General features: G+C 37.5%; 4 protein-coding genes and 3 non-coding genes across 11 annotated transcripts; 3 read left to right on the forward strand and 4 right to left on the reverse strand.

Moving 5' to 3' along the window:
• The first annotated feature begins 291 nt into the window (after window positions 1-291).
• Window positions 292-4,744, forward strand: LOC125193418 (GTP-binding protein-like protein). The gene is made up of 11 exons (XM_048091207.2): window positions 292-607; window positions 903-1,091; window positions 1,201-1,254; window positions 1,563-1,673; window positions 2,389-2,451; window positions 2,544-2,798; window positions 2,926-3,072; window positions 3,155-3,182; window positions 3,461-3,531; window positions 3,912-3,971; window positions 4,457-4,744. Exons 1-11 carry the CDS (start codon window positions 380-382, stop codon window positions 4,523-4,525), a joined length of 1,275 nt encoding a protein of 424 aa, XP_047947164.1. The 5' UTR covers window positions 292-379; the 3' UTR covers window positions 4,526-4,744.
• Window positions 4,745-4,808: 64 nt separating this feature from the next.
• LOC125193417 (scarecrow-like protein 21) lies at window positions 4,809-7,814 on the reverse strand. Of its 3 annotated transcripts, XM_048091204.2 has the most exons (3): window positions 7,656-7,814; window positions 6,370-6,691; window positions 4,809-6,273 (listed from the first exon to the last, which is right to left on the reverse strand). In XM_048091204.2, exons 2-3 carry the CDS (start codon window positions 6,542-6,544, stop codon window positions 4,961-4,963), a joined length of 1,488 nt encoding a protein of 495 aa, XP_047947161.1. In that variant the 5' UTR covers window positions 6,545-6,691; window positions 7,656-7,814; the 3' UTR covers window positions 4,809-4,960. The 3 variants fall into 3 exon arrangements, with proteins under 3 accessions (XP_047947161.1, XP_047947159.1, XP_088912391.1); XM_048091202.2 differs by having other exon boundaries at window positions 4,809-6,691; XM_089056265.1 differs by lacking the exon at window positions 7,656-7,814 and adding an exon at window positions 6,780-7,623 and having other exon boundaries at window positions 4,809-6,691.
• Window positions 7,815-10,278: 2,464 nt separating this feature from the next.
• LOC125193877 (OBERON-like protein) lies at window positions 10,279-13,109 on the forward strand. Of its 3 annotated transcripts, none has more exons than XM_048091810.2 (3): window positions 10,279-10,413; window positions 10,741-11,872; window positions 12,329-13,109. In XM_048091810.2, the coding sequence occupies exons 2-3, from the start codon at window positions 10,741-10,743 to the stop codon at window positions 12,949-12,951; spliced, it is 1,755 nt and encodes a 584-aa protein (XP_047947767.1). In that variant the 5' UTR covers window positions 10,279-10,413; the 3' UTR covers window positions 12,952-13,109. The 3 variants fall into 3 exon arrangements, with proteins under 3 accessions (XP_047947767.1, XP_047947768.1, XP_047947766.1); XM_048091811.2 differs by having other exon boundaries at window positions 10,283-10,408; XM_048091809.2 differs by having other exon boundaries at window positions 10,287-10,472.
• A 96-nt stretch (window positions 13,110-13,205) lies between these two features.
• LOC125193878 (glucan endo-1,3-beta-glucosidase 4-like) lies at window positions 13,206-14,453 on the forward strand. The gene is made up of 3 exons (XM_048091812.2): window positions 13,206-13,716; window positions 13,795-14,043; window positions 14,239-14,453. Exons 1-3 carry the CDS (start codon window positions 13,650-13,652, stop codon window positions 14,277-14,279), a joined length of 357 nt encoding a protein of 118 aa, XP_047947769.1. The 5' UTR covers window positions 13,206-13,649; the 3' UTR covers window positions 14,280-14,453.
• A 1,410-nt stretch (window positions 14,454-15,863) lies between these two features.
• Window positions 15,864-15,987, reverse strand: LOC125197702 (small nucleolar RNA SNORD14). The gene has a single exon (XR_007172229.1). It is a non-coding gene; the product is annotated as a small nucleolar RNA SNORD14 (small nucleolar RNA).
• A 266-nt stretch (window positions 15,988-16,253) lies between these two features.
• Window positions 16,254-16,340, reverse strand: LOC125197667 (small nucleolar RNA snoR116). The gene has a single exon (XR_007172199.1). It is a non-coding gene; the product is annotated as a small nucleolar RNA snoR116 (small nucleolar RNA).
• Window positions 16,341-16,396: 56 nt separating this feature from the next.
• Window positions 16,397-16,471, reverse strand: LOC125197671 (small nucleolar RNA snoR117). The gene has a single exon (XR_007172203.1). It is a non-coding gene; the product is annotated as a small nucleolar RNA snoR117 (small nucleolar RNA).
• Between the last annotated feature and the right edge of the window lie 7,407 nt (window positions 16,472-23,878).

The raw sequence follows: 23,878 nt of genomic DNA on the forward strand, positions 1-23,878 counted from the left end.
AACGTTTCCTAAAATGGAAACAACTCTATCTCTACTTTTTCATCTCTCTTACTTTACTCTCTCTTCATTAACTCACAAAACAACACTACATAAAATCCCGTACCGATTTCCAAATGTTGCATTTTAAGTGGGACGGAGGGAGTACTACATAAATAAATAAGTGGCGGTAGTAGGAGATGTTAGGTGATGCTTATTAAAAAGAAAATACTCCAGAAGCAAGAAAATACCCATTTTAACTCTCAGTTGTACCTTGAAAAAATTGTTAATTTTAGAAATTTTTATCAAGAAAACAGAAAAAAAAAAAACACAAATACACACACTAATTCCATAGCTCACCACAAAACCTCGACCTTCAGTTGACACAATCTCTTCATCAATAATGTCGAGATTAATTTTGAGCCCTCATTTGATTCCTTCAGTATCATCAGCATCATTATCTGTTGCTCACAAATTTCCCCTCCTTTTCCAATGCCCCAATCTATCCAAACCCCCTCAGTCGATGCTCTTATTCAACCGCCGCTTCTCTGCCGCCAAGATAAGCATGAGCCTCAGAGCCGGCATTGTTGGTCTCCCCAACGTCGGCAAGTCCACTCTCTTCAACGCTGTTGTATGCACCTTTCTCAATTATTCAACTCATTTTCTTTTCCGTCGAGCAACTTTTTGTCAATATTTCCATTTCAATTGGTGTTTGCACATGTTTAATCTGAATATTACTGTAAATCCCTCTGGTTCGGGTGCTCGTTAGTTCAAAGTTATTTCGCCGCACTTCTCAGCTTCCGTTATTTTACATTTTGAATTTTAGTGAAAATTCGCGTTTTGGTTTCGGATTATGCTTTGAAATAAATTTGGATGCGCTTTGTAGCTGTACAGTGATTATATGATTTGAATGACATTGTTTGTAGGTTGAAAATGGAAAGGCTCAGGCTGCAAATTTTCCTTTTTGTACAATAGAACCGAATGTAGGGATTGTTGCTGTCCCGGATCAACGCCTCAATGTACTTTCAGAGCTCAGCAAATCACAGCGAGGAGTTCCAGCATCTATAGAGTTTGTCGATATAGCTGGTCTCGTAAAGGGAGCTAGTCAAGGGGAGGTGAAGCATTTTAATCTGATAGTGGAGTAGTATATACCTTATGATTAGCAATAGTTGAGGATTCTAATTTTCTTGTTTTGTGGTTTTGTTTATGATTTTTTGGTTGCAGGGTTTGGGTAATAAGTTCTTATCACATATTCGTGAAGTGGATTCTATACTCCAAGTATGTAGCTTTACATTGAATTTGAGTATCTTCATTGATCATTAAATCTTCTTAGTAGGTGTATTGTTGGAGTTGCTTACATAAAACTTATATTATGCTTTCCTTGGATTATTGGAAGCCTTTGTTGGTTTCATGTACATTTGTTGTTATATTTTGGGTTGCTTTGTTGATGAAAGGGGAGGGGAAAGCTCAAAGTGGTTCTTGTTTCATGATGAACCAACCATATATCTCAAGATGATAGCAATAGCTCATGAGTATATTACTATTAATTTATTTATATTAGTTTCAAATTTTGCATAATATTATAGGTGGTGCGTTGTTTTGATGATAACGACATTGTTCATGTGAACGGAAAAGTTGATCCAAAATCTGATATCGACGTCATCAATTTAGAGTTGGTATTTTCAGATATAGATCAGGTATGCTATACTTTCCTGCAATTCCATTTTTATTTCATCATGTAGTATAAGACATTTAAAATATAGTCCATGCCTAGATTATAGTACGCAATCTCATTATTTTCAAACAAATTAAATATGACTACCAAATTGTACAACATCAATCTACTTCCCTGCTACTTTCATATCTCGACCAATTCGAAAAAGTACTAATATCCATTAGTTGGAGCTACCAAGAAGTAGATAGAGCTTAAACATGACTACCATACTTAAGATACATAACTTAAAGAGTAAAAGTAAAGAGTAACTTAACTGATTGGTGGCTTTTTTTAGATCGAATACATTAGTCTTCTCTCTCTTTTATACTGACATTCTGCAGCAACTCAGCGAGAATTCGAGGAGCTATATATATATTTCTGTTCAACAAAATATGATCTACCTGATAACCCATCTAAATCCCGACTCAACTGACTCATCTAAGGCCCATGCAAAAGCCTTTTGAAGAAAGTACTAAGTAAATAAAATAGCAACTAATAACCAATAACTGAACAATAAAACACACTAAACAGGCCGCTATGCCACTTCTTGTGCCGACTGCCGAGAAATCGAGAATACACCTTCTATCCTGTTCTAATCACTTTAAGATCACCCAGCGGCATTGGCAATATCTGAGAGCTTAGCATTCACTCCTGTTTGAAAAGTGTAACATGAATTTGTGCCTTGGGCAAGAGTACAGGTCGAGAAAAGATTGGATAAGCTCAAGAAAGGAAAAGCCAAAGATACACAGTCCAGAGTGAAGGTTAGCTCTTCATGCTCTTCTTAACTATTACAATTAGCTCATAAGTGGTATGCAAGCAAAAAGTCCTGAATATTTTCTTAATTTGCTTGCAGGAGGAAGCAGAGAAGTCTGCTCTGGAAAAAATCGAGCCGGCACTCATGGATGGAAAACCAGCACGATCAGTTTCTTTGACAGATTTTGAAAAGGATGCCGTGAGGCATCTCTGTTTACTTACTATGAAACCTGTTATATATGTGGCAAATGTGGCAGAATCTGATCTAGCTGATCCTGGAAATAATTCTCATGTTAAAGAAGTCATGAACCTTGCTTCTGACTTACAATCTGGACTAATAACTGTCTCAGCACAGGTAAGATGTTTCTGTGTATCAGAACGTATTAATAGATAATTTGTTAAAAAGACATCTCACCCATACAGAAACAGATTTCATGGAACCTTTCTTCCAGATAATTAAGTTTATGTTTCTCAAACTTCAGGTTGAGGCAGAGCTTAGTGAATTGGTACCAGAAGAAAGAATTGAATACTTGGCATCTCTTGGAGTTAAAGAAAGCGGGCTGGGCAATCTGATAAGGGCAACATACAGCCTTCTTGGACTGCGCACTTATTTCACTTCTGGCGAGAAGGTGAAACAAAACTGAATATTTCTTTGAGCAATAAATGTATTCTTACTTTGGTGCTAAAATTCTGTTTTATTTTTAAATATAGGAAACAAAAGCTTGGACCATACGAGCAGGTTGTTCCTATTTCTCTTTCTGTCAGCTGTTATTTACATTTCATGGAGACGGACCATAAATATAGTCATTGCTATACTGTAGCAGCCTGAATAGAAACTTTGGTTGAGAATTTGAAAGATTGCTTATGGAAACAATCCTTGAAATTGTGTTTTCTGCCCTAATGATGTTGGCCAAATCTGGGGTATTAGTTATATGGTCTTCTGGGTGGAGATATGTAAGGTACATGGATGCTGATTCTATGCATGTAAAATTCCTAATTAATTCTCAGTATATGCAGGAATGACTGCACCAAAAGCAGCTGGCGTTATTCATTCTGACTTTGAGAGAGGCTTTATTAGAGCAGAAACGGTAATAGTTAAGTATACAAACACTATAGCCTTCTATAGCAGGGCCACAATTGTTTATATTTTTCACAAATAACTGTAATGGTGATAAAATTAGGTAATCCAGCATATTCTTAATAAGGATTCATTTCATATACTCTACTTTATGCTGCAATTATTTTTTGATATCATGACATCACCTAGAATCTAGTAACTGTGTTCTTTAAATCTGTGGATATTGTAAAAAAATTTATTTAAAAGTAGACCATGATTGCTCGATTGAATTGATGAGCATTCTAGTTTTCTAAGTAATGCAATGTACAAGGAAATCTATCATTGTAGAAGGAATGCACGGTGCATCATCTCTAATTGTATTTAAGCTTTTGAAATCAATTGGTTTATTAGGTTGCCTATGATGATTTTGTTGCTGCTGGTTCATTTTCGGCTGCAAGGGAGAAGGGTCTGGTAAGTCGATGCTCCGTTCTTAGCTCTTATTCCTATGGCTACTGTACTAATTTAATAGGCTTATATCTTGTCTGTTCTCAGTGTATCGTCAAATTCTCCCATCCCAACCCCAAGCCCTATTGAAACATAAAATACAATACACTCCAAATATACTAAGCAGTTTTAGCTGGAAAACAACCTATGTCTATATGAAGGGGATTTCTAATATTTCATAATTGTGCTTATAGTTCCTATAGTTGAATCGTTTTCTTTCCCGTGTACTGATTTTGGAGATACTTATGATCAAGTGGAAGGTTAAACTTCTCATTTGTTGGATGTCTTGATATTTTGTGCACTTTGCATGATTGTGAAAAAGGATCTAAATATGCTCGTTACACACACACCTTTTTACTTTTAAAGATAATATTGTTGTGCAATTTCAGTTATTGCTTTACTTTTCCAAATTCACATGTTGATTATACATTTAATTTGTGAATATCATGCAGTTGAGATCTGAGGGTAAAGATTATGTGGTGCAAGAAGGGGATGTGATGCTATTTAGGTTTAACGTCTGATAGGAAATGAAAGATTGATTGGAGTTGGTCAGCATGCGGAATGAGGAAATCTTGCATCAAGACTTTATTCCTTCCTATTTTTAGCCGCGGCATATTTTTGCTTCTTCTGATATACTGCCATCATTCTTTTACTAAATCTTACATGTACCACACTTACATTTCACATGATAATATTTACTGATTTTATTTATTATACTAATAAAAAAAGGTGCTATACTATTTTCGGCTCCGGCTGCATATAATTTAAACCTGTTGAGGATCCACATGTATTTGCACAAGGAAGTATGATCCATGAAAGATGTCACGTGGAGACGAGTGTATTTAGGAAATACACAACAATGAAAGTGATTACATAAATAAGAAAACTTTGATATGAAAATGATTCATACAGAGTAGCATACTTGGACGAACATATCCATCCTCTCCTCTCTGCTTTCATCTCCAAGCAGAAAATGATACAAGAGCTTTGTTTTTCCATCTAATACAAACAGCACCATCAGCCTCTGCAAGTGCGTAATTGGGGCTATATTCTTTCAACATATTCCTTACACCACTTGTAACACTCGGACTGAGTCCAATTTGCGAGAATCCAGCCATTCTTAGTCTCGACCTCCATTTGCCAAACACCTCGTGCCTTTCCATCCTCTCGTTCCCCTCGCAAGCTATTATGCTCACCACATCCTTCGCCACACAATGCTCCTCTGCATTAATCCTCTGCATCTCATCTCTTGCCAACCCTGCTGCATCTATGCACTCGAACATCGCTGCGTAGTACTCCAGAGTTTCGCGAAATCGTTTCGAGAAAGTAGCAGTGTTGGTGTTCGATTCCTGCTCAACAAGGGTCATAACCTTGGGAGACAAGCTCTTCACCAGTCTAAGGAGGCGGTCTCGGTGATTGCTAGTGCTCACGCTCTCGTCAGGTATGTGATGCAGTACATAAGGGAAGTTTACAGCTAGCGCTTCCCCATGCTGCATATTAAGATTCTCTAGTTTTACATCAGACCCTGATGTTCCTGCTCCATGGAATTCGAAAGGTACTCCACACGACAATGCTAATTGGGATAGTCTCTGACCAACTACCTCCAGCCCTCCACCTCGAGCATGAGCTGATTCAGAATCATCTACACCTGTGATGCGAACATATGGTGGACCATCAGGCTGACGAGAGACAGCTTGAATGAAAGACAACCATTGACTGCCCTGTGCAATCTGAAAATCAATTATGTGAATTCTTTTTTCATTTTCCATGGCTTCCCCAATGACAGCACCAGCAGCCATATAAGCAAATTTGTAGAATGGGCAGATTTGAGCAATCAACTGCATGTGAGACATCAAGTCGGGACCTGATGGTTCATCGCACTTCAACTTTTTGCAGATTAAGCTTCCAGACGAGAGCAATCTTGCCCTGAGCGCTTCCAAGATGTACGCACCTAATCTCTGTAAAGGATCACCTGATACCGAAACCCTTTCCTGTATTATGTCCATCAAAGTTTCTGCAGCTGATGCTGCAATCCTTCTTTCAGAGAAAGGGATGATATCAGCTTCAGATACTACTTCAGCACAGGCTATGAGCAGGTGTTTCAGGTCCATGTCTGGGGCCATCTCTACGATTCTATGGTACCTAGTGGAGCAGTAAGGCTGCACTGATTCATCAGTTAAGGATCCATTATAGTCACTACCACATTCAGGTCCGAGTAACTCATTGCTCAACAGCCATAGCGAATGAGCCAAATTGCTCTCATCATTGGCTTCAAAAGAACCATTCAGAGATGAGCTATTCTCCGATGAGTGATGGACGTCTGATGCATAAGAATGAGAAAGTTGTGGAGAGAAGGGACTCTTACTGGAAGAGACGCTCACAGCTGTAGGTGAACTGAAGACAGCATAACCAGTCATTGGTGTTGATTCCAGTGTGTAGAATGGTTCAGCACAAGCCTGAAAAGAAAGTTCAGTATCTTGGTTTTTACTAGGCACAAGGTGAGAGTTGATACTTGAAGCTTCCTTGGATGCCTTCTGCATCACTAAACTATTTCTTCCAAAATTTGACTAGAAGCCTTCTTCTGAGATCAGCCTCACAAATGGCAGCAAGGTTCACAAACAACAAGAAGGGTTGTAGATCTACGAGCAATTGCAACTATATCATAAGAAACAAAGACGAACCCAAACCTGCCATTCAAAAGAACAAAGGGTCAATGCATTTAAAGTTTTCAACAATAGAAAGTCTTAGTTCCAAAATAAGCTAAGAGAGCCTTACATACCCTCTCCCGGAGGTGGGTTAACAAATAAGTAAAAGCACGAGACATCAAATGCATGCAACTTTGCACACATATTTTCCATCAAATACAGCAAACCGAATGAATTGATAGGTATGTTATCCAACTCATAGAGTCATCTCTGCCAATCCAAACAAGGAACAGAGAAAAGGTTGCAACTTTAATAAACAACTCATGCTTCCATGAACAGAAAGAATGAAACTCCTACAGAGTTCTCGAGTTTGACGTTTTTACTATTGAGTTCATTTTATGCTTGATAGCTTGTGAGTTGTGATAAATATCCGCTATGAAAGAAATACTAATAAGGAATGCTCATAATGATACTGAATGCATTCATTACTCTTAGGGGTTTTTGATACATGAGTGAGTATTATATCTTCATCACCAGGATATCCCTAATCCACACACCTTTCAATTGGATATGAATTATAAAAATTCCCAAAGTTTCGACCATCTTAGTAAACAGCAGATAGCCTTTGTTATTTTCATATATTTAGCGCTAATTACCATGAATTCGCTAATTACTTCCTTATCATGAGCTAATCAAATCGAATAATCTATGTATCTCTAAACGTGTATTTATTTACAAAAAGCTGAAATATCTCAACGGAAAGGCAGAATAAATTCCTCCACCAATACAAAATTTCAACACCTCACCAACAAGTAGAATCAGTTCTAAGATGCTGAAAATTAAAATACACAGCACGAATAAAATCAAAACACTTGCACAAACAAAATCACCTTCAACCTAGCCTCTGGAAAATCATACTCCTTTAGATTACAAACTATGAACGGCATAACTGGAAAAGAAGAAACAAAAACGTAATCAGAGATGAGATTGCGAAGCAAGAACATACCTCGGAAAAGAATTGTGGAATTCTCTTGTTGATTTGTGATTGGAATGAGTAGTTTTTATTGTGTTGCAGGTGAAACTAAGCGAAACCGTACACAGAGGAAAGCGCGTGTTGTTTCTTGTTTTCTACTACTACTAGTTAAGAGCGACAAGTTTCAACGTAAAGTGTGAACTAGAAATCTAGTAATGGTGTGTAAATTGGGTTAGGAAGTCCTAATCAGTAGTACACCACTTCATTTTTAAATTAAACTAAACACAAGATGTGAAAACTGTATATTTTAATGTACTCCGTAATTTTTCATTTTTACTATGTTGAATAGAAAATATATGCCATAATTAAAAACTTTGAGTTCATGCAACAACTCGATTATTCAATTTACAAATTAAAGATAAACGTGGTCGATTACTGAAAAATATTAGTATTTCATCCCTCCATTAAAAAATTTAATAGAAAATATTTGAGATGACACGAATTTGAAAAGTAAGACCCAAAGAGAAAAAAAGTTTCTTTAAATATAATTAATTTATTTTTAAGTGATATTTTAAAATGATAAATGTAGTCTATTTATAAGGGACGAGGGGAGTATTTTTTTAACTTTCTGACTAACTACTTCGTCGCAACTAAGTTGAGTTAAAACTTTTGGATACGGAGATTAAGAAATTGTGTTCAGAAGTAGGAAATAGGAATGAAATAGGAAAGATAATGTTACAGACGTACTCCGTAACTAGTCTGTTTGCTATCATCTTGAGAAGAACGAGCGACTACCGGTGGCTTGGGAGGCTCGACGGCGGCGTCCGTCGGTGGCTGGCGCGGGGTTGTCCCGTCGGCAACATAGGTTTAACAATAATAACTTACGAAACAAGAGAAGTTTGGGCAAAATATTTCATTAATTAAACGTCATCAACGAAATAGCTCTTTCTATAATGCTAAGGACCCTATGATTGGTTCGACCTAACCTATTTATTCGGGAAATAACCAACAAAGAAAATCCGAACGGGGCATAGTTTTGGCCCGCCACTTGCAATCAAAATAAAGAACTTAACAAAAAGAAAAACAAAAAAAAAGTAAAAATAACCAAAAAACAGTGCAGCCCTTCGTCGCCCTTATTTGGCGATGTAATCTTGATACCGGTCCGGTGCCTTGATGTACTTGCGTGGCCTTAGTTTCCTTCCCAGCGTTTTATTGTCGACTTTAAGCTCATTTGGAGTCTCTCCCACATCAGTCTCGGTCTCTTCCTCCTCCTCACTACTCACCTTGTTGTTTCCTGAGCTTGCATTATCGTCTCTCATTCTTGCGGTGTCCCCTGGTGATGCCGGTGTACTCGTAACAGATAAATAGAGAGTATAGCAGGTGAGAGAATAAATTAAGACTGATTGAATGTTTTATTTTTTGTCGAAAAAGAAAATGGCTTAATTTAGTTAGACATCTCCAAAAAATACGACTCAACTTAATTGTGACCGGACAAATATTAAATTTGATTATACAACTCAGCTGGTTTAAAAATCAACACTTGTGTTTTTACTACTATGCATTAATTAAACCATCGATGCGCATGGAATTATGAAAGGAAAATATTGTCGTTTGAAGTTATTAAAAATAGAGAGAACATCTTTTTTGGTCCACGAACTTTGTCAAAGTATTATTTTAGGTCCGTGAACTTTGAAAATATCATTTGAGGTCCATCAACTATGAGTTAATATCATTTGAAGTACTTTTTTACTATTTTCAAGTTTTTCTGGACGAAAATACCCTCAATACCTTAAAGAGTATATATTTTTAATAAACTTATCATATACTCATATTTTTTTTATAAATATCTTTACAATATATTTTTGACGAATTTTCTAAATATAATTTGACCTTCAATATTATCACTTAGTTTTGTGACATGCAAGTCAAATTGCTTCTTCAATTCTTTATATTAAAGAATTTTAAAATTGAATAAATAACTTTTCTTTAATAATAAAAAATTGAATAAGGATCTTTTCTTGCATGTCACAAAATTAAGTGATAATATTGAAGGTCAAATTATATTTAGAAAATTTATCAAAAATATATAGTAAAGATATTTATAAAAAATATGAGTATATGATAAGTTTATTAAAAATATATACTCTCTAAGGTATTGAGGGTATTTTCGTCCAGAAAAACTTAAAAATAGTAAAAAAGTACTTCAAATGATATTAACTCATAATTGATGGACCTCAAATGATATTTTCAAAGTTTACGGACTTAAAATAATACTTTGACAAAGTTCGTGGACCAAAAAAGATGTTCCCTCTTAAAAATATTGTTAAAAATTACTCCGTATGTAAGAAAACCATAATATATATTCTTTATTCTGTCAGTTAAAAATAACTACTATATCATGTATTGGCAGAAGTTGTTAACGTTGCCAATATAATGAACATTATGTCATGAATTTAATTTGATTAAACAAAAAATAATTACTAAGTAGGAATAATATTAACTACTGTAATTACTCCATAAAATTTGTTTTGTGAGTTGCATCCGAGAAGAAAGAATCTGACAGCGTATAAAAGTCAAACACGAAGAAACAGTAAAAGCTGCAATGGTGGGTCCTACCATAAGCGAGCTACTGTTAAAGTTAAAGTAAAGAGGTCGATTTTATTGAACATCCATCGAATATCGTCGGGTCAAAGAGGAAAGAAACCCAGGAGACTTTATTTCTCCGCTGGTGGCCTAGGGTTTCTAAATCCAACCAAAAGGGGGCAATTATTCAGCTCAATTGCAAGGTTAGGTGCGTGGTGTAAATTCATCTGCTCTAGATCTCGCTGCTCATCTCTTTGGCTGTGTTAGGTTCGTATTTTATTCTCGGCTCTGTAATCATGGTAGTATTAGTGTATATTTGTGAAATTAAATTGTTTCTATTTCTTGTTTTGAAGCATGGATCACTGATTTTATAGCTTAGTCTGAAGAATCCTTAAATTCCCTGCAAATTTTACTGTTTTTTCACTTGTTAATGCCGACCTTACAAATTTTGTGTGGTAGTTTTTAGAGTGAGAGAGCATATGCTAGTTTTGAATAAAGAAAAACGTTGTTAAGTCTAATTTATGCTTTGCTCCAGATGGGGACGCCGTCTGGATCTCATTTCAACAATCAATCCTCAATGTTGCCTCCTCGTCAGCAACCTCGCCCTGGTGGTGGGGGGCTGCAGACCTCCCTGTCCTTGGTTTCAGCAGATGCGTGTGGATCTCCTAATCTTGAGCGTGGCTCGAATTCTGATCAGGTGCACGAATCTCCTTCGGAGAGTGCCAGTTCACGAGAAACCTGGCCCACAGCTGATGCTTTGGTTGCAAAAAAAATGGAGAAGGAGAAAGAGAATGGATTTGCTGAGCACTCTGTTGTCCGTAACTTTTCGAGCTCTGATAAGATGTCTCTTCGAGATGTGGCACGCGAGAGGGTGGACATTGTAGCAGAGAAGATGCAAAACCTCCCGGACAAGTATCTTGACAAGTTTAAAAACGAGCTCCGTACTTTTCTTGAAGGCTTGGGCGGTTCTCAGCAAAGAGAGGAGTTTCTGTTTCTTCAGAAGCTGGTCCAAAGTAGGGGTGATTTGACAGAGCAAACTCTGGTCATGGCACACAGAGTTCAACTAGAGATTCTTGTTTCTATAAAGACTGGTATTCAGGCATTTTTGCATCCAAGTGTTAGCCTCTCCCAGGCTTCTCTTATTGACATTTTCCTGTACAAAAGGTGCAGAAACATTGCATGTGGAAGTGCATTGCCAGCAGAGGACTGCATGTGTGAGTTGTGCTCAAAGAGAAATGGTTTCTGCAACCTCTGTATGTGTACCATCTGCAACAAGTTCGATTTCGAGGTTAACACATGCCGCTGGATAGGGTGTGATTCATGCTCTCATTGGACTCACACGGACTGTGCTATTCGGAATGGGCTTATTGGAATGGGACCTTGTGTTACTAACGGTTCAAGCTCTGCAGAGATGCTTTTAAGGTGCCGAGCTTGCAATAGGACATCTGAGCTAGTAGGGTGGGTAAAAGATGTCTTCCTGCACTGTGCACCTAGCTGGGATAGGGATGCACTAATAAGAGAACTTGACTTTGTAAGTAGAATTTTCCGTGGGAGTGAAGATTCAAGAGGCAGGAAGCTGTTCTGGAAGTGCGAGGAGCTTATGGAGAAATTAAAAACTGGGGTTGCTGAAACTGTGGCTTGTAAAGTAATCTTAATGTTGTTTCAAGGTAAGGTTCTTCTGATGTTATTTTTACTGGATATTCATCTGTGTGCCATTGAGCAATATGTCTCCACACACTGACAGTATGTATGAATTCTTTGAAGATTCATGTGTGTTTTGTTTTCACAATTTTACTCTTGGCATATTATGTGGACAAATTGCTAAACTGACATTCTGGTTTTAACACTGTAAATTTTGTTTATCTTCTGGTAGTTTTCTGCTTTACTTCTTCAGGGATTTGGATATTCCTCTTTCTGTTTATGATGTTAACATGTAAAGGACAGTCAGTTATGTACTTACCTAGCTCGTTTTTCTGCTTTCAGCGTCAAAGGCTCTTGGAGCCTGTTCTATGTTTAATCGTTTTTGAGGAATTAGAACTTTCCGACCTAAAATGACAGTATTTCGCATGTTTCCTGTACATGTCTTTCTTCTTCCATGAATTCTAAATGTGTTTTGTTTTCAGAACTTGAGGCAGACCCTTCAAAGAACCAAGAGAATGAAGATGGCAGGATGATATCGCCACAGGAGGCATTCAATAGGATAGCTGATGTGGTACAAGAAGCTGTTAAAAAGATGGAAATTGTTGCTGAGGAGAAGATGCGGATGGTCAAAAAGGCCCGCTTGGCTGTAGAAGCTTGTGAGCAAGAGCTGAAGGACAAAGCGCGTGAAGTTTCTGCTCTGAAGACAGAGCGGCAGAGGAAAAAGATTCAAATTGATGAGCTTGAAAGTATTGTAAGGCTTAAACAGGCTGAGGCAGACATGTTTGAGCTGAAGGCCAATGAGGCTCGCCGTGAAGCTGAGAGGCTGCAAAGAATCGCACTTGCCAAGACTGAGAAGTCAGAAGAGGATTACGCTAGTAGATATCTCAAGCAAAGATTGCACGAGGCTGAAGCTGAGAAGCAGTATTTGTTTGAAAAGATCAAGCTTCAGGAGAGCTTGAGACCAACACAAAGCAGTGCTGGAACAAGTGAGCCTCCCCATGCAATGTACAACAAAATCCAGGACCTGCTGAAGAACATGTACAGCACCTCATCCAAGGGAGATGCCCAATCGAGTGACTTCCACTCTCTTGGCGCCATTCCTTGAATCTATATGTCTGTAAATTACATCCTTTAAATTAAACGTGACATGGTATGTATGGTTACTGTTTCAAATCTTCAGTGTACGCTGCTGAACCCTTTCTACTGATATTAGAAGTGTCAACTTTTGATGGAGAAAATGTATAATTCTATTACTATTTGTTATATCAACTTGTTACCATATCAAGGTTAGTTTGCTAATGTTCATTCTTCTTGAAAATCGATAGATGGGGGACGTCGGAGAATTCTTTGATTCTGCATTTCTTTTTCTGTCTTTCTGGGAATACGTTGTCATTTGCTACTTGTAATGAATATGATCTAAAATCTTTGGTCTAAAGAAATGTCACATGTCATATGAAGCTGCATTGGTTGTTTTGAGTGAAATTTTTATAGTAGAAAATCTGGATGGCGCCCGTTACCGAGGTCAACTATACCAGCTAAGCATAATTACTCTTTGTTATTCATAGTATCATGTTTAAATTATTACATAGGGTTAGTTGCTTCATAGTAATAATGCCTGTGAAGAAAGAATCCGTTGCTTATGGAGTATATATTTTGATGATGATTGGGGGACAAGATTGGGATTTCCAAAAGTAGATCGCATCTCAGTCCTGTTTCTGTGTTTAAATATTTCCATCTTGATTTGATAACACACCTCCACACACAATCACTCTCTGCATTCTCATATTCAAGCTTGGAACGACCATGGCGACAATCTTATCCAACGTGCTAGTTGTGATTGTCTTGTTATTGAGGCTGTCCATATGTTCAGGTAACACTAATAGAGCTTTATTTGATTGAATCTGTTAGTTTGTTTTCAGAGGGTGAGTCATCAATTTGGTGTGTGTAGATGCACAGTTTGAGGACTACTGCATAGCGGACGAGCAATACAGGGATGATGAGCTGATGTATGCAATGAAGTGGGCATGCAGCAACGGGGCGGAGTGCAGCGCTCTTGAAGAGCATAAGCCGTGCTTCTACCCCAACACCACCAAGGACCACGCCTCTTACGCATTCAACAGCTACTATCAGAACACCAAGCACATTGGAGGCAGCTGCTACTTCATCGCTGCTGCACTTTTGACCGCTCTTAATCCAAGTAACCGTTTCTTCTCCACGTCTTAGATCTGCAAAAGATAAACTAGATAAGATCCGTGTGAGAGAGAGAGAGAGAGAGAGAGATGGAGTGGCTGTTTGAATGATATACCTAAACATATTGGATTTATTCATTACGCTTGTTAATTTTTTTATGCTACTAAGAAGTGTGGCTTATTTTATAATGCACATGGTGCAGGTCATGACTCGTGCGTATTCGAGTATATCCCATACCCGTAAATTGGATTGCGCTTCCGCCTCCTCACACGCACAGCTCCTGCTTTTCATCAAGGCCCGGTCTTTAGGGGTTCCCATTTCTTTTCTTCTTCCATACTCTGTATTTACTATCTTTATAGCTTTTCAGATTAAGTTGATGATTTACCATTCACAAATAAAAAAAAGCTTGATTAAATATTTGAAATCCTTCTGTCTTTAAGAGGTTCTGAATTCTTGATTTTAGCTAATGAAGCATCCAAGGTGGACAATTCTTCACATCCCTTCTTCGTTCGTCTCCAATTGGGAGATACAGCGACCCCATAGATCTTGGTAGATAAAGTATCATCAACGGGAATCCTATCAAGATTAATACTCCTTCCATCCCGCAATAAATTACAACATGAATGATAAGAAATGTAAAAAAAAATGTGAATTGAAATGACTCTGTTAACCTAGACCGGAGGGAGTATAAATTTCAGTCGAAATAGTAATACACTATGGATAATTATTAATTAGTGTATTTTTATTGCATTTTAACTAGATAACTATTGTATTTCACAGGTTTAATTGTTAAGACAAATCAAAATATTGACAGATATGAAGTTTTTTAAAAACGAGAAATCAAAATAACTACTACTACTACTCCTATGAAGTTATGAAGTGGGGGAAATTATGCTATGCATGCAAAATGTTTTATCAATGTTTCATGTTTACTTGAACTATACAAAATGTTTCATTAATACTTAAATTAATACATTCTGTTAAATTTCTTGAACACTTAAAAATATTGCTATTAGGGTCAGTTTTTTTATTAAAAAATTCAATTTAAACAAATAATTTAAAAATACTGTTTTAATTGGTTCCGCTATAGCAAATACATTGTTTTAAAGTTCTCCATTGCATATAGTTTTAGTGAAGATTCTCTGTTTAAAAATTCTCCAAATGACACAGAATAATTACTGTAACAAAACATAGTTCAAATATAATGTTTAAAAATTAATATTTTGAAGTTGAAGTCCCTTTTTAATATAAACAGTAAAAAAAAGTGTAAAAAACGTGTAGAGATACATCTTTCTAATTTCTATTCAAGAACTAAAAAATTCCCAAAAGAGAGTTCATCTTCCTAAATTTCCATCCAAGAACTAAAATAATCTTGATTGAGAATAAATGCAAGTGTAAAATTATAAACTATAGTAGAAGTGTAAAAGATGGGAATTTTAGACAAAAAAATCCTAAGCTTCAATAGAGAGGTTCTCGACCCTTTTTTTCAAAGCCCCAAAAAAATTTAGCCAAAAATCAAAGTAAGTTTAGCTATTATTGAGAGAGAAAAGTTCTCCAGATTTTTTGGGGGATTAATTATTGGAGTTCTTCTTTCTATTGTACTGATATTAGATGAAAAAGGTAGAATAATAATCGGTGTTAAATAAATTTATCAGAATGTATAATCTTAAAATACTAATGAAACTTTTTGCAGGGTCCATGTAAACTTAAAAAATTTTGTATCAATTTGAAATATTGATGAAACATTTTATATATGCCGTGAAGTAGAGTATCGGATTTCAAATTTAAATAGATATATAAAACTTTAAAAATGAAATATTGAGAGAGCAGCTCAGACATCCAAGGAAGGAAAAAGGCAGCATATGCTCTCAAGCCTGGCGAAGGCGAAAGCACTTAGGCGGCCACTGCGAATGTTTTGAGAAACAAGCCTTTCATTTTAGCATCATTGCGCCCTAATATCTCAAAATTAAATCATCGGTTACTACTGAATGGACTACATAATAACATAGTAATATAGACGCATCTGAATGCATTAGCTCAAGGGAAAATAAGCCAATGCCAGAATCTCAGCACCCTGTGAATTTGCTGTCGGCAACGTACAGCGCTGAAAACACCATTGAATACAATGCACCAGCGACTCTAAAACATTGCCTTTTTATTGGAACAAAAACTGACTTGAAAGTAAACACAACATAGAAAAAATAAGATCAAATCGAAAGGCTCAGAATAGTTAGTAATTCGCATCAACAAGCCAATTACGATGGCTCTCATAGTTTGATGGTATATGTTTCGACATCACCGCCTATCACCAAAGAAATCACAATCCGAGTAACAAAAATTCCGAATAAAAGTATGAATTTCGGCCTCAGAAACAATCGAGATCGATACATCAAGGAAATCAGATGGTACGGACAATTCTCTGTGCATCACCGGCCAAATAGATAGATTTAACAATTCAACATATTTACATACAGTTAGTTTAGCTGGGTGGAGCGTGGAGAAGAGGTGTTGATTTGGTTGAAGTTGCCCTGATGAGTATTTAAAGGCTTTACCATAAACCCTAATCGTGTATTTGAACATGGCCTTGGATTTTGGGCCTATCGAATTTCTATTTTTTGGCCCATCTGGAAATCGTTCTAGCTGAGGCTTCCTTAATTTAAAAATAAAAATAATAAATAAAAAAAATTAGGAAGACGTGAATTGCCGATACGGAATCAATTATACAATTATAAATCCATTTATTAAAACTGATAAATCAAAGGAAACAGATTATTTTATAATATGATAATAAAAATAAATGATTATAGGATGACTTCACTTCAATCAAATTTAATTTATCTGATAAAAATAGTATACTTAATAAAATTTTGTACTCCTCCAGACATGAATAGGAGTTTTAGGGTGACTTGATACGAGTTTTAAAAAATAAGGTGAAAAGTGAATAAAAATATGAATGATAAAGTTAGTGCACTGGGAGATTTATTAATAAAATTAATAAAAAGACAAATAAGATATTATTAATTGATGAATAAAAATAGCAAAATTGGATGATTATTGATGAACGGATGAGCGTTGTATTTAGAGCATCCACTATAGGTGGACACTTTTTGGTGGACAACTTTTTTTTTGTCCATAGCCACTTTTTATTTGTCCACGACCACAAAAAAAGTGTCTGCAGCAATAGTGGACACTTTTTGCTGGACAAATTTCACTTTATTTTATTTGTTGTATATTTTAATTCAATTACAATTAAAATTATCGGACTAAAAATAATTAGAAAACGAGATAATAATAAAATTAAAAAGTGCGATGAGACCAAATATTCGTTGTATTAATGGACAGAATTTGCTATAGCCTCCTCCGCTATACGCCTCCTCCGCTATAGCCCGCCGCGGCGTAGCCGCGAACGGGCCGGCCGGGGCGCCGCCCCTACAGTGGATGCTCTTAGCAGTGAATCACTTGGAAGTTCAAATGTTAGTTGATTTTGGCTACCTGTAATCTGGACAAAACAAATGGAGAGGTCCATATAATTTTATATTTATTTTATTATATTATTATAAAATCATTTTTAATAGATTCATGCGATTTTATTTTTGATTTTGTTGGGCCTTTATAAAATGGATATTATAAGTTTGTAGCTTTTCACTATTTCAAAGGCCAATTTTTTTAACTTCAACTTTTATTTGAGGGCAATTGTTTAAAGTCATTCCTATTGAGTATGGAGGTTGTATTGGTTAATACCCTATGATTATGTATGCATGTAGGATTATTTATTGAGTTTTTGTGGTTTGTTACGGAGAATGCATTCTCCTGTGTGATGAGGGCTCTTTTTTGAATATTTTCTTGCAAAGGTATGAAAACTGGGCAATTTTTGTGGATTTTTGTGAAGGAATATTTTCTTTTTTGAATATTTTCTTGAATATTTGCAATTCATGCAAAGGCATGAAAACTAAACTGGAATGCAATTAATATTTTTAGTTTGAATTTTATATATTGGCCTTAACATATTATGTACGAAATGATATTGCACATGACATGTTGTTCTTATGAGGGTTAAGGCTCGATTTGATGTCTGGACCTGTTGAAATTTATATTTGCCTTATAGTATCACCTAAAACTTGATTGTCTATGTTGGATTTATGGAGTTACAAGAGATAATCGGGCGTAATACAACCCAAGAAGAAATACAGAAAAGAACTGAAACGAAAATTACAAACGGACATCGAAATTATAAACCGTGGGAATAGCCGAGTCGAGGAGGCCTCTTTCCGCAAGATGAGATACGTGGATTTATGGAGGCCTCTTTCATAAATGCTAGACCGTAACGGTCGTCGGTTACGAGGCGTTACAAGCCGTAACAGAGCTGAGAGTCTGAATCTAGAAGCTTCTAGATTCGTTCATGACGTGGACTGTCACGTGTCAGCCAAGTTGGCTTACCGCGTCATACTGACGAGGTGTCATCCCGCTTGGCTCGCTAACGTGGAAACGGTGGTGGTCTAAAAAGAACTAGACCCACTAGCCTTGGGCCAGGCCCAAGCACCAAGCCCACGACCAGGCCCAAAGAACAGCCCAAAGACCAATTGCCAAGATCCAAGGACAGGGACAAGGGCACGGGCTCGAGGCACGCGGCAAGCGGCGGGGCGCGCGGCGCGCGCGTGTGGGCTCTTACGGCCCATCTTAGTCCACTATAATTATTACATGTAATAATCCTTCTTATTAAATACTAGTTTAATAAGGTTGAAACTTCCAATGTGGGATAATTAACTCTTTTAATTATTCCATAAGCTTCTCTCATAGCTAATTAAGTTTGCAATTTTGCACAACTTTAATCCATTATTTCTCACTCACCGGGAATCGGATTTGAGAAAATGAATATACCACGGGCATCTACTCCGAACGTAGATCGAAGATATATCATTTAATTTCACAAAATTAAATGTCTCATTGACATTATAATTTGGTCAAAGTCCATTGACCGGCATAGATTCCAACAATCCCCCACATGAGTGGAAATAGCCAAATGCATATGCATGCAGACACAAGCTCAACCTTCGAGAGGTATATAAGCATAAGGATAGGTAGCTTTTAGCTTTGAACCTTCCATAGTCAACGCTATCGGATACACAAAAGGCCTAGTAGTGCGATGCTTTGAACTAGTCCCCCACGGCGTGCACCGAGACAATGGTGTTAACACTTAAACACCTCAAACTCATCCGTTCTCACGTTTTGTGTCCTTTTCGGCCTTGGACACCACTTTGGATTCATAAGTGTGTAATTTGAAGCGGCCACACTTCACACTTACATAGGTGATTCCTACTCAAGTATCTTGCCCTACTCGGTCTCTTTGAGAACTCAATCTCCTTGAGATCCTTAGGAATCATTAAAAGTCATAGACTTATCCTCACCACAAGGCAAGTTTTCAACACTCTATTACTCTTTAGGGAATAGATGTAGATGAGTGTTTCACACGAACTCTCATAGCTTAGTTTACCCATTGAACCAAGTTCTTGGGATCTCCAGTCATCATGGTTGGGTTACCGCTATGACAATTCTTTAGTTTGTGGATTTCAAACCCATTCCCTCTAGCAACTTATTCATTTGATCACGGTTTAACCCTTTGGTTAGCGGATGACAGGACTCTAGAGTGCAGTGCAGGTGCGGTGTGATATGTGTCACTCGATCTAACAGGTCCAGAGGATTCGACTAGACTTCAGAGGCTAGAAGATCGTGAAACTATTAGAAAGGGGTCGTTGGGTGCACTCTATTCCTTCAAAAACCTCAACCCACTATACTACAACTTAGCACAGGGAAGTAAAGGATCGATCCCACAAGGAAGAAGGTGTTACGAAACTACATTTGAGGATGTTTTGGGAAAGGGGGTTGGCTGCTGCCACGCAATTTTTGTGGGTCGAGAACTTAAAACTACTGGGTCTAAGAGATAGAAAAACTTAACTCTACCTACTGGGTCTAAGAACTGGGAGCGTACGGAACATACATGACTGAGATATTTTAAAGTTCTAAGACAACTGGAGTAAACTTAACTAAACAGACTTTCCTAATTTGGACAGACAAGCATAAAGCGTAAAGTAAAGACAAATTTCCTTAAACTACCAGGGTCTGGAAAAGCATGCAGAAAAGTAAAAAGACAAAGCAGATCGTACTGACAGGGTCTAGGGGACAATGCAGAAAAGTAAAGTACATGCTGAAAAGTGCTGACATAAAGTAGATCTGGTTCTAACTACCAACAACTTCATCTTCTTCGGGATTCAAATGAGAATAGCAGATAAAACAGAGTATTAAACACCATGTAAACAGAGCAAGCTTCAGATCTAGACTTAAAACGAGAAATTAAAGCCTAAACTAACAGATCTACGCTACTGGACCTAAAGGATGAAGAAACAGAAAGTAAACAGCCATGATCATGCACAACGTAAACAGCAAACACCAAATACGCGAAACTCCAACTCAAAAACACCAAGATTCAACAAATCCAAACATCTCCATACGCAAATCCCCAACCTCCATCAACAAACCAACGTATTTCAGCTCCAAACATCCAATAACAAACAAGAATGAAAGCTAAAAGCAAGAGATAAACATAAACTCAGCGATATCCAACCAAAAGCAAACATAAACTTCCATAATAACTCGAAACAAGTCTGAATCCAGTAGATCAAAGTCGGAAACTAGAGTTGCGAACTTAAAAACCACAAAGTACTAATCGAAAGCAAATAAGATTGTTTCTTCGCCTTCACAAGGCGGTGTTACACAGCAAAATAATGATGATGATGAGAACCACGGTGGCCAGAATCTTCCATATCCAAGTGCGCAACAGACGAAATGAAAATTTGAAGTGTGGAACTAGAGCTAGAGCTAGGAAAGTGCAGAAGTGCCATTTTTCGGATGTCTTGTTCTTCAAGGTTGAGCTCTTTATATATGTGAGGCTCTGATCCCTAAGGTATCCCTCTGGTGATTTTACGCTCTTGCCCCTTGAGTAAGACTCTTTAAAATAATCTGCTCTCGCTCCATTCTGTTCCTGTCGCCAACTTTTGATTCTCCCAGGTCCGAACGACGACTTCTGATTTTTGCTTCAATTTCATCTCTTTTGCATCTGCCAGGTCCGATAACAACAACTCCTAGGCCCAGCAGATTTACTACGCACCTGAACTCATAAACGCATATTAGCGCCCCAAATGCACAGAATTTTAACCCTAAACCGATGCATGAAACGAGCCTTATCAACGGATCAGCTAGATTATCTATTGACTTCACATAACCAATTGTAATCACGTCTGTTGTGATCAAATGTCTTACGGTATTATGTCGTCGACGACTATGTCGAGACTTACCGTTATAGAAGCCATTATTTGCCCTCCCGATAGCAGCTTGGCTATCACAGTGAATCAACAATGGAGGCACTGCCTTACACCAACCTTGAATATCCTCAAGGAAGTTCTTAAGTCATTCGGCTTCTTCCCCAGCTTTATCTAAAGCTATGAATTCTGATTTCATAGTTGAACGGGCTATACATGTCTGTTTCGTGGATTTCCAGGAGACAGCACCACCCCCAATAGTAAAGACGTATCCACTTGTTGAAAATGAGTCTTTATTGTCGGATATCCAATTCGCATCACAGTACCCTTCAAGTACCGGGGGTATCTCGAAAAATGTAGCCCATGATTTTGAGTATGTTTTAGATATCTCAAAACCCTTACAAGAGCTCTCCAATGCTCTTTGCTTGGATTACTCGTGTAACGACTCAACTTGTTCACGGCACAAGCAATGTCCGGCCGAGTGCAATTAGTTAAGTACATAATGCACCCAATGACCCGTGCATATTCTTCTTGTGTAACGGGTTCGCCCTTGTTTTTGCTCAAGTGAACATCGAGTTCAATTGGAGTCTTAACCGGCGCGCCATCGTAGGCATTGAATTTCTTCAATATCTTCTCAACATAATGAGATTGGGTTATGATGATTCCATCGGATGTTCTTAGAATTTTCATTCCAAGAATTACATTGGCTAGACCCATGTCTTTCATGTCAAAGTTTCTCTTTAACATGGCTTTTGTCTCATTAATCACTTGAGTGTTACTACCCATGATTAACATGTCATCAACGTAAAGACACACTATAACGTACCCGTTATCAGTGCTTTTAATATAGACACATTTGTCACACTCGTTGATTTTAAACCCATTTGATAACATTACATTATCAAACTTCAAGTGCCATTGCAACGCCGCTTGTTTCAATCCATATAGGGACTTTACGAGTTTGCATACTTTTTTCTCTTGTCCACGTACTGCAAACCCTTCGGGTTGTTCCATATAGATTTCATCCTCTAATTCACCATTTATAAACACAGTCTTAACATCCATTTGATGAATCTCTAGATTGTGCAACGCAGCAATCGCGAGAAGCACTCGGATAGATGTAATCCTCATTACAGGTGAATAGGTATCGAAGAAGTCATGTCCTTCCTTTTGTTTAAAACCCTTTACAACCAATCGGACTTTATACTTATCCACTGTTCCATCGGCCTTAAATTTTCTTTTAAGCACCCATTTGCACCCTAAAGGTTTCGCACCTTCGGGCAAATCAACCAACACCCAAGTGTGGTTTAGCAAAATTGAGTCAATTTTGCTTTGAATAGCTTCTCTCCAATGTAACCCGTCTGGGCCATCGAATACTACTTTTATTGACGTTGGCTCTTCATCCAACATAAAAGCAATATAGTCAGGACCAAATGGTTTTGGTGTTCTGACCCTACTACCACGTCTTAGTACTGCATCACTTGGATCAGGCCTCACTCGCTTGCGCGATTTAGGCTCTTTATCCGTGGATTTAGAACTAGTGGCTTCATCCACTATTTTAGAACTAGTGGCCTCATCTTCAATTCTTGTCTCATAATTGATTGAGACTCCTTATTTGTCCTTGCAAGGAAACGTATTTTCGAGAAATACGGCATTCCTTGACTCGATTGTTGTTCCTACTGTAATAGTCGATATTTCAGACTTGTGAACAACAAATCTATATGCACTACTGTTAAGTGCATATCCAATGAAGATATAATCAACCGTTTTAGGTCCAATTGTGACTTCCTTGGGCGGGGGAACCATCACCTTCGCCAAACACCCCCACACTTTGAGGTATTCGTAGGATGGTTTCCTTCCTTTCCACAACTCATAAGGAGTGATGTCTTTTCATTTAAGTGGGATTTTGTTAAGGATATACTCCCTCCGTCCCACATTTGGAGTCACTTATTGTTATGGCTCGGGTTTTAAGAAAAAGTTGAAGTGTGTAATAAATGAAGTGAGATGGTGGAGTGTGTAATAAATGAAGTGAGATGGTAGAGTGTGTAATAAATGAAGTGAGATGATGGAGTTGGTTGAAAGTGAGTCCCTTTTGACTTTTGATTTTTGTTTTGATTTATTTTAATGTAGATAATGGCATTTTTATGTAATTTTGATGAATAATGGGGTAAAATTGTATGACCAAATATGGAAAATTCTAAAAGTGACTCTTAAACTGGGACGAACTTTTATGGCAAAAAGTGACTCTTAATCTGGGACGGAGGGAGTAGTTGGCTATCAAGATAGCCTCCCCCCACATGTTCTGGGGTAATCCTGAACTTAGTAGCAACGCATTCATCATCTCTTTTAGAGTTCGATTTTTGCGTTCTGCTACACCATTAGATTGTGGTGAGTATGGAGCAGTTATTTGATGAATTATACCACTTGCGTTGCATAACTCCTCAAACGGGGCTACATACTCGCCTCCTCTATCACTCCGAATCGCTTTGGTTTTACAACCAAGTTGATTCTCAACCTCGTTCTTATAAT

This window comes from Salvia hispanica, chromosome 4 (genome assembly GCF_029641045.1).
Source record: "Salvia hispanica isolate PSC_SH4W2 chromosome 4, Shi_PSC_v1, whole genome shotgun sequence".
Lineage (NCBI taxonomy): Eukaryota > Viridiplantae > Streptophyta > Magnoliopsida > Lamiales > Lamiaceae > Salvia > Salvia hispanica.

What these genes read in the sequence shown, in the direction of transcription:
- LOC125193418 (XM_048091207.2), top strand. Translation starts at nt 380, where the DNA reads ATGTCGAGATTAATTTTGAGCCCTCATTTGATTCCTTCAGTATCATCA. An exon ending in AGGGAGCTAGTCAAGGGGAG is followed by an intron (nt 1,092 to 1,200) that starts GTGAAGCATTTT and finishes TTTTGGTTGCAG; the next exon opens with GGTTTGGGTAATAAGTTCTT. An exon ending in TAATAACTGTCTCAGCACAG is followed by an intron (nt 2,799 to 2,925) that starts GTAAGATGTTTC and finishes CTCAAACTTCAG; the next exon opens with GTTGAGGCAGAGCTTAGTGA.
- LOC125193417 (XM_048091202.2), bottom strand. Translation starts at nt 6,544, where the DNA reads ATGCAGAAGGCATCCAAGGAAGCTTCAAGTATCAACTCTCACCTTGTG.
- LOC125193877 (XM_048091810.2), top strand. Translation starts at nt 10,741, where the DNA reads ATGGGGACGCCGTCTGGATCTCATTTCAACAATCAATCCTCAATGTTG. An exon ending in AATCTTAATGTTGTTTCAAG is followed by an intron (nt 11,873 to 12,328) that starts GTAAGGTTCTTC and finishes TTTTGTTTTCAG; the next exon opens with AACTTGAGGCAGACCCTTCA.
- LOC125193878 (XM_048091812.2), top strand. Translation starts at nt 13,650, where the DNA reads ATGGCGACAATCTTATCCAACGTGCTAGTTGTGATTGTCTTGTTATTG. An exon ending in GAGGCTGTCCATATGTTCAG is followed by an intron (nt 13,717 to 13,794) that starts GTAACACTAATA and finishes TGGTGTGTGTAG; the next exon opens with ATGCACAGTTTGAGGACTAC. An exon ending in TTTGACCGCTCTTAATCCAA is followed by an intron (nt 14,044 to 14,238) that starts GTAACCGTTTCT and finishes CACATGGTGCAG; the next exon opens with GTCATGACTCGTGCGTATTC.